The sequence below is a fragment of the Bombus pascuorum genome, unplaced genomic scaffold (genome assembly GCF_905332965.1).
Source record: "Bombus pascuorum unplaced genomic scaffold, iyBomPasc1.1, whole genome shotgun sequence".
Lineage (NCBI taxonomy): Eukaryota > Metazoa > Arthropoda > Insecta > Hymenoptera > Apidae > Bombus > Bombus pascuorum.
This window is the reverse complement of record NW_026869745.1, coordinates 220426-229624: the sequence shown is the minus strand read 5'-3', so window position 1 is coordinate 229624 and position 9199 is coordinate 220426. Positions and strand designations below refer to the sequence as shown.

At 34.5% G+C, this 9199-nt stretch overlaps 1 protein-coding gene across 1 annotated transcript in view; it reads right to left on the bottom strand.

The window, feature by feature from the left end:
• Positions 1-1308: 1308 nt before the first annotated feature.
• Positions 1309-9199, bottom strand: part of LOC132915810 (uncharacterized) — a gene marked incomplete at its 5' end in the record, with an annotated part of 29044 nt that continues 21153 nt past the window's right edge. Inside the window, 3 exon segments of the mRNA XM_060975595.1 lie at positions 1309-2561; positions 2647-2729; positions 3262-4748. Coding sequence (XP_060831578.1) covers positions 2339-2561; positions 2647-2729; positions 3262-4748 — 1793 coding nt within the window.

Sequence of the window (9199 nt, the reverse complement as noted above, 5' to 3'; positions counted from 1 at the left end):
ATATAAACATATTGTGGAGTTCTCTGATTTTAATACCACCCAATATCGATAAATGTTATATATATATATATATATATATATATATATATATATATATATATATATGCAGTATCGAGGGAAAACCCTAAGAAATTGAGATCTACTTGATCATGGATTGTTCACGTCTCTGAAACTTGTGCGTGCCGGGCATACCGGAGTCATGCTATAAGGGGAGGCCGTTAATTAATTGAGAAGCGAGTATTGTCAGGTTGCCAAGGAGTGTGGTCAGCGTGAAAAAGAGCGTTGGAACCGTTGTAACGAGAGTAGCGAATGACAAATGGTGACTACGTGTATATAGATTGGCCGTACATCATACTTGATTTTGTGTTGACGTGAACGATATTAAAACCTACTAGCACTATACTCTCCCCCATTACATTACACGATATGTACACACACACACACACACACACACACACGCGCGCGCGCGCGCGCGCGCGCGCACGCACGCACGCACGCACGCACACATCATATATCGTGTAATGTAAAACTTATATACTCCTCTCCGTACCTCTCTGTACCCCTCGGATCAATTTTTGTTTTTAAAGAGAGCTATTCATTTACTTCATACCTCTATTAAGTACACGTCCTTGCCCTGACCGTGACCGCGTCCCATTAATCTAGGGCATCCATAAATCTAGGGCACCCATAAATCTAGGGCACCCATATTCGGATTAAATCATAAATAATTATTTCTCAGCTTTATTATTTAAATACAGCTATAATAATAATAAAAAAAAACTGGACTAAAGTATTTATATTTCCAAACATTTCAAAAGAAAAACTCCAATGTCCTTTCATCTCCGACATATATGTATATATATATTAAAATGTCACACCTACTTTTATCATCAAGTGACATTAAAAAACACAATGTATTGCGTTATCACATTCTCTGCAATTTCCGTATTATTAGCGAGAAGGGAGGTAGTATATTCAGGTAGATTACGAAAGGAACTAATATAATTGTGCTCGACAGAGATGTAACAGGTGCAACTACGCTGCGTGTTATTCATAACGAACAGTGCTTCGGCATCTCGAACATCTACACATCTTGATTTGCAAATAGCTATGCACAGTTGCAACAGATTTAATAAGGTCTCAGAACACTTAACTCGTCCTTCAACGTTTTACAACTTGCAAGATTTCTACGTTGAAAGATACATTATCAATTTGCCAATAAGTTACTTTCAAACACAAACTTATTATTTGTATATTAATTGTTGTTAATATCTTCTCTAATTATAGATATACTTATTATTATTTTTTTTTTTTGCATCGTAATAATTATTATTACGCGTTTTCTTATTATCTGAATGATATAATTTTATTACAATTATTAAGTTGTAAATACTGAATTTATTCAAAAATAATGAAGCAAAGATAATTGTTCAGAATCAATTAAATGTATGAAGCAAATTCAATACATTGTACATTATGCATCGCAACATTTCTTTCGTTACAAAAAAAAAGTTATTAATTCATGAATTTAATTAGTACTGATTAGTATTTTTCTTCTCAACTATAAACGAGTTATATAAGACCTATGCTTAATGAAAGGATATATCTGTTACCCACATAAACTCGTTATTCTCAATAAATTGCAGACATTCGATATTTTATTAAGTTTCCTCATCCACTAGCAGCAGCTCATCAATAATGAAAGTTCGTTATTGATCCAAGAATTGATATATCATAAAGAGTATGTGCGTATAGCAGCATCGAGAAAATGTTCAAAATCGTTTCTTTTTTCTTTTTTCTTTTTTCTTCGAAAACGAAGCGTCTTCGACTTGTTTTCTCACGATTGTATGAAATAGATACAATGGCTCATAAAAGTATTTTGCAACTACTATTTTTATGATAGAAAAGCCAAAAACCAATCTGAAAATATACATAAAAGTTATTTACAAACATATATTTAATAAAGATTAGCACACAGCATTAATAGCCTCCTTGGTATGCCTAGAAAAAATCTCAAAAGTGGTTCCAGTAAATATTTAGGCTTATTTCATACATATGGAAAATGTTTGATGAAATGTTAAATGACTGTTTAAATACTTTATTGATTTCTACAAAATATCTGCATACTTGTGTTAGGTGTTTTGTAATATCTATGTATATTTTCAGATTTGCTAAAAACTTTACCAATATAGCTATGACAATCGGATTTTGTTACAATACTAATGACATTTCAAAATGTTTCTTTCAAGACATATAGTATATTCATAAAAGGTGTTTTCTGCAAGAATATGAATACCTTCATGAGCAACTGTATAAAAAGAATGCCGTTACTTGACTCCTATTTTAATCTTCTAAAAGCTTTCCTGATCTTTCGTGGATTGAGTAATCGAGTGGGACTGATCATTGGGCGGTAATTGATGGTGGCAGTATTTTGTTGTACTAGAGTAGACGCAGTATTTTGTTGTACTAGAGTAGACGCAGTATTTTGTTTTACTAGAGTAGACGCAGTATTTCGTTGTACTCGAGTAGACGCAGTATCTCGTTGTACTTGAGTAGGTGCACTAAAACAACACATGGCAACACATTTTTTTATGGAAAAAAGATCCTGCTATTAATGTGTAAAATAATTTTATATTTTGTACATACTTAAATTCATAAACACTAAAACGGAACGATGGTCTAGTATTGGGATTAAAATTAAATCCTTCGGACTGGATTGAACCAGGTTCCTAAAAAGGAAATCATATATTAATCATAATAATGTTAATCATTTGTAAAACACAATCATTAACATAGTTGGTATCGCGAACCTCTAATATACTACAATACAATTTTGTAAATTTCTTTCTATACCGCTGTAAAAGTGCTTTCAAAAATAGGAATACAGTAACTCTTATCAGGTCATCGCATTATTCGAAATACTGTTTATCGATAAGTCATGATAGTCATATCTTATGATAGTAGCAATGGAATTTGAAAATGTTACGTATAACGTATATAATATTAGGTTGTCCGAAAAGTTTCTTTCGTTTTATAAGGAAATAATAGATGCACAACATTTTCTGTTTTATATTATTTTACTGAATTTTGAATGAAACGAAAGAAACTTTTGCGACAGCCTAATCTATTGCTAAAAGATTTTTACGAATGTTCGGTGTGTACAGAAGAGTGTACAAAGGGTGTACAGAATATAACAGAATAAATCGATTATCGAATATGCTAGGAATTTTTTCAGTGACTTAATACTTTTAGTTTACTTACAGCTGTATGATCTCCTGGTGACGAATCAAAATTAAACGCGCATTCTAGAGGAATAGATGATGAAGTAGACAATTGTTGACTTTGGGTAACAGGTTGCGATGTAGAAAATGAACTTGTAGTTGGACATTGCGGAAATGCTGCTAGTTCCTGATTAGGTCCGTTAAATGTATAATCGGTGGAATCAATCGATATTTGAATCTGAGTCGATACAGGGGGTATCATATTCGTAGGAAAATTGAATCGAGTCCCAGGCATTACAGCCGGTTCAGTAGGAATGACGTTAAATATAAATTTTTGATGTACACGTATAAGAGGCGTTGACTCGCCGGTAGACGTTCTAACAGTACTATCACCAGATACTGCTGATGTCACTGACAATGTGCCACGTACAGTTGGCATCCCGAGTGTTGTATTATATGTTGTTTCTTTTTGGTTTGTTGGTGTTGAATCGCAAGCTGCAGGTTTATTTTCTAGCACTGGAGAAGTGCAAGATTTACGTGAAATTGCGCCACCAAATTCACATTGTTTATTAGATAAACTAAAAGTAGCTGGTTTTAAAATTGATGATTTGGATGTTCGAGAATTATGCAAAGTTTGTGCTGCAGTAGGTACTTGGAATGCTGGACTTGATAATGTTGTTGTCGTTGTTGATTTCCACCAGAAAGGCGTAGATCTACTTTCTGCGTTATCACACGCTGACTCTTTACTTTCTGACGTTGGAGAACCAAGAAACTGACTCGTACTTGTGTCACCAAATGAATATTGTTTTTTAGATAAACTAAAAGTAGGTGGTTTTAAAATTGATGATTTGGATGTTTCAGATTTATGCAAAGTTTGTGCTGCAGTAGGTACTTGGAATGCTGGACTTGATAATGTTGTTGTCGTTGTTGCTTTCCAACAGAAAGGCGTAGATCTACTCTCTGCGTTATCACGCGCTGACTCTTTACTTTCTGACGTTGGAGAACCAAGAAACTGACTCGTACTTGTGTCACCAAATGAATATTGTTTTTTAGATAAACTAAAAGTAACTGGTGTTAAAATTGACGATTTGGGAGCTGGAAATTCAAGGTTATTCCATTTATCGGTCCATTCTTCTTGGCATGCACGTGAAACTGGTTCAAGTGTTTGTGCAGTTTTTACGTATTTATTATTTGACAATGTTAGAGCATTAAAAGCGTTAGAAATATGTAATGTATCTACTATTGTACTAGAAGTCTTAATCGCTGGAAATTCTGGCATTGAGTCTTTCTTCAGATTTTCTGAATCTTGCTTTACATCGGCCTTTGCATCATCACCTTCAATTCTTCGAAATTTATTTCTATTTTCTGAGATCGACGAAGCTGTATTTGTATTTTTTCCTCCTTCAAACATGTCGCATATAAAGTTACTTTTAGATATTGTAACATCAATCTCCTGTTGGCCATCTCTGTTAATATCAAATTTAACATTGGCAATATTTGCAGAGATAGATTTAGTCGACGTTGTACCTGGAAATGATTAAATCCTGATAGCAATATTAGCAGTAGAGTTAGCTATATTACAATTTGGACAAAAATAACAGAAATAATCGAATTAACAATTAATGCAGTGAACTGTATAGAAAATGTTTTATTATATATTTCACATATTTTTATAATGTCTTCCTTTTTTAATTGTCCTCGTAATATTATACAAATTCGGAAATTTTAAATTGTACAAAATAGTAGGTCACATTAATATTCGGACCGTCTAAACCAGAATTACTTTTTAGAAATTGGACCAGAGGACTTGAATTTCTTGGAGAAGTTAAAAGGATTAGATTACCAAATGATATGGAAGATAGACTTGGAAAGAAATTGCAATTAGTTGGGATTGCGAAGAAAACAGTAATAGTCATTTGTCATGACATTTTTATCTAAACCTGTAATGACTATTACGATCTTCTAACGATACGTTTCGTAGACTTATGTAGGTTATGTACATGCTTCAAGTTTCATCGAAATCAATTGATGCAGAAAGATGTAAGAATTGTTAGATAGATGTAGAATTGATAGATGTGGAAAACAGGTTTCGTTATTTGCAATTTTATAAATATTGCAGTTTTCGCCATTTTGAATATTTAGTTTATACCAATATTGATCGACGAACATTGAGCGCACAGTAGGGGTTAATTAATCAAAATGAAACATTTCATACCACATTATTTACGACGATTAAAAGCAGTTCAGTGAGCATTTAAAGTATTAATCACTTAGAATATAACACGATTTACATATCCACATTTAACACATAGTTAGACAAGCAGAATACACAAATCTGTAGTTAACAGTTATAAATCAATATGAATGATATATGAAATTCGAGATAAAACACAGGATAACCGAATAAGCCAACGCCCAAATCACATTGAGTACACTCGTTCCCGTCACTTAATCAAAATAGTATGGGACATGATCACAAACAGAACATTCCTAATGACCGAGGGTTCTCATACATCGAACAAAGAATTCACCATAAAAAACGGACTCCAACAAGGAACTGTAAACTCCCCGCTACTCTTCAACATATACAACAGTGACATATTAAACCTGTTCGACATGAACAAATCTACCCACAAACGCTCCATAGCCTTCGCAGACGACCTAATCATCTACGTAACAGGCCGTAAAACTAAAACAATAAACACAGACCTCCAAGAACTATTCGACAAAATCAACGATTACTACCACACATGGAAACTAAGAATCAACGCAAACAAATGCGAAAGCATACTGTTCAAACCCAAAACCAGCGAAATCGGCCCAGCAGAAAGAAAACACTGCAAAAATTTCCAATTAAAAGAAAAGTCATCCGAAGAGTCAATCATACCACACAAAAACTGCGTAAAGTACCTAGGCATAAACATAGATGACAAACTAAATTACAAACAACACATAGAAACCCAACTCGCCAAGGCCAATAAAGCATTCTGGAGAGCAAAAAGACTATTTTACTCGAAACATCTCAAGAGCAATGTAAAAACATTATGCTACCAAGCTCTAATTAGGCCAATTATAACATACGGTTGCCCAATCTGGTACAACATACCAGCATCGCTAATGGAGAGAATTCGCGTTTTCGAAAGAAAATGCATTAGAGCTTGCCAAAATGCGTACAGATCCGAACAGAGCGGATACAAAAAATATATAAAAAACAAAAAAATCTACGACCTAGCCAACATTCACCGCATTGACTGTCACATACTAAAACTAGCAAGAAATCATTTCGCACAAACGTCAAAAATAAAAGAAAACAGCCTAATCTTCAGCGGCTTATACCCAAACGTACTATATTACAAAAATACAATGACAACAGGCTACATCCCCTCAGAAGCGTTCCTATACCTAGACGAAAAAAATTACCTCCAAGACCAAAACAATATCCCGATAATTTTCCACATAAAAAGAAAAATAGGGATAAAGACAATACTCTACGAGGAAAACTTAAACGGACTGACTGCAGACACCAGGTGGAGGTACAACATGGCCCTCCCCCAAAAAGACACTAAAGACAAACACAGAAAAAACACAAAAAAATATTGGTGGATTCCAAACCCATAAGAAAATATAAGTGAAAACTACCAATTCGACAAAAAACCATTCCTACCACCGTGTAACCTAGATGTAAGTACTGTAAATATGTAAATACTGTAATCATTGTAAATAATATAATTTAACACCCCCCTCCAAAATCCCCTCTCATCCCCTTCCCTCTCATCCCCCCCCCCAAAATCCCACAACGCATAAAAGTAATACACCGAGGAGTCCTGTTTTGCGGCCAAGTTTCAGGACAAAATACAACACACACAAGAATACACAAAAATCACGCACCAATGCGACTTAAACCCAAAAAACAAAAAAATAAACGCAAAAACCGAAAATCCACGACACATATTAGACCATGGCTACGTCGTACCGACGCGTATCGGTACTTTTGCCTAAACACACTATACTCAAATTCATTGTTTATTGTGAATCTTAAAAATGTACAAAAAATCAAATATTGGCTAAATAAACTATTTAAAAAAAAAAAAAAAAAAAAAAAAAAACTCGTTCCCGTCCGAACACGAGAAACTTAAGCAACGCTGGGCACGGGTGGGGTAGTACTAAGATAGGTGACCACTAGGAGGGAACTGCGTGTGGTGTTGGTTTTTTCAGAGGAGATCAGCCCAACATTGAACTGGTTGAGAAGATGAAGCGAGCAGTAATTGAACGAAGAAGGAGATACGGAGCATGAAAAAGGACAACCCCCTGATGATTGCCGACGCCGGGTATTTACTGGGGTTGTCAGCCCTCAAAGCAGAGAAAGGAAGGCGGGGAAGGGTTTTTAGTGGGTATGGCAACAACATCCGCCCGAGTCCCCCACATAACCCCAGTGATGCGGGTCACTGGGTATGCGTAACAGCATTTTTTCCCCTCCTCACGCAAAAAAAAGGAAAAAAGGACAACCGAATAAAATAGCCAAGCATAATATGATAGTTTGATAATGGAATCTTGAAGCAGTTTCCTTCGTTCAATGTTACACTATTTTCTTTTACTATTTATGAACAAGGCAATTGTCGAAATGATTGCAAAATGTATTATAATAAAACAGATCGTATTTTTACGGATTAGCAGTTGTGACCGATTTGTAGATTTGTTTAACAATTGCAGTGACATCGTGATGAATTGTGGGGATACACTCCGGCATAATACAGGCTCAGAATCGCGTAATGATAGAAAAACTTTTCCTCCTTTTCCTTTTTTTTTTTTTTTTACGAGTTTTTAAGATCATCATTTTCCGAAAATGGAATTCTATCGTATGTTCTTTTATATTTTCTCTAATCGTTACATTTATTTATTCTTTATAGAATAATATTAAGATTCTTTGCCTTAAAATGCCTTCGTACTTACGTAACTCATTTTGAGATAGCAGAGGCATGATCATTATGAATATGTTTTCACACACGGACAATAATTCAGTCAGGTAGCAGGTGGCAGGTAGCAGGTACATAAAACATATAATTTAACAAACACGAAGATGGCACCCAGCTGGGGGCAGCCACCCACCTGCTATATTTTATTTTTATTCTTTTATTACCAATAAATAAGATATAATATTTTACCAAATGTCCTTCAGGACAAATTGTAAAAACCAAGATAAACTAAAAAAAGATAAAAAAAAATAAAAAAAACGTAGCATGCAGAGCTGAATTTTATCTGTCCACTTTGAAGAATCACTACGGTTGAAACGAGGATAAAAAGTCGCATTTATGTTGTTTCATTTTAGTACACACAAATGGAAACAGCGTTTATCCGTCGCATCTGTGCGAAGTGAAATATAAATTCGCCGAAAGCGACGTTTTCCGACGAATTGTTCGCTGTATCGATCCGCAGTGAGAGAGTGTAAATTTGACTTTACTTAGAACTCGCAACTACGAGGAACAGTAAGTAATTCCAACATAGAAATTCTCCACGAATTCCAATCTAAAACCTTAAGATCCTTAATAAATGCACCTTTGTACGTAAACCCTCCAATTAGTCAACTACTCGAGTTGTTGGAACAGATCCGCAGGCTAAAAAGACATTATATCTTATACCTAAGCACTAGATTCAAATAGAATCAAATATATTATAAATACTTCTTAATCATGTTATAGTACCACGTCAGATAAATTTATTTAAAATTCTCTAACGAGAATTGATTGTAAAATAAACGCAAATAAAAAAAAAGAAAACATATAACTTGACCAAACTACTGACCGCGTTTGACTGACCGCGTCTATACAAAGCATCTGTCGATAACTGCTGCTTAAAACAACTGCAAAACGATTGACAAAGGAAACTAATGTATAAGCATCTTTTGTGTGCTTTATTGATACCGTTCAACGTTCAATATTTTTCATCATATAATTGCAATCCTCTAAAGTTACCTCGAGAAT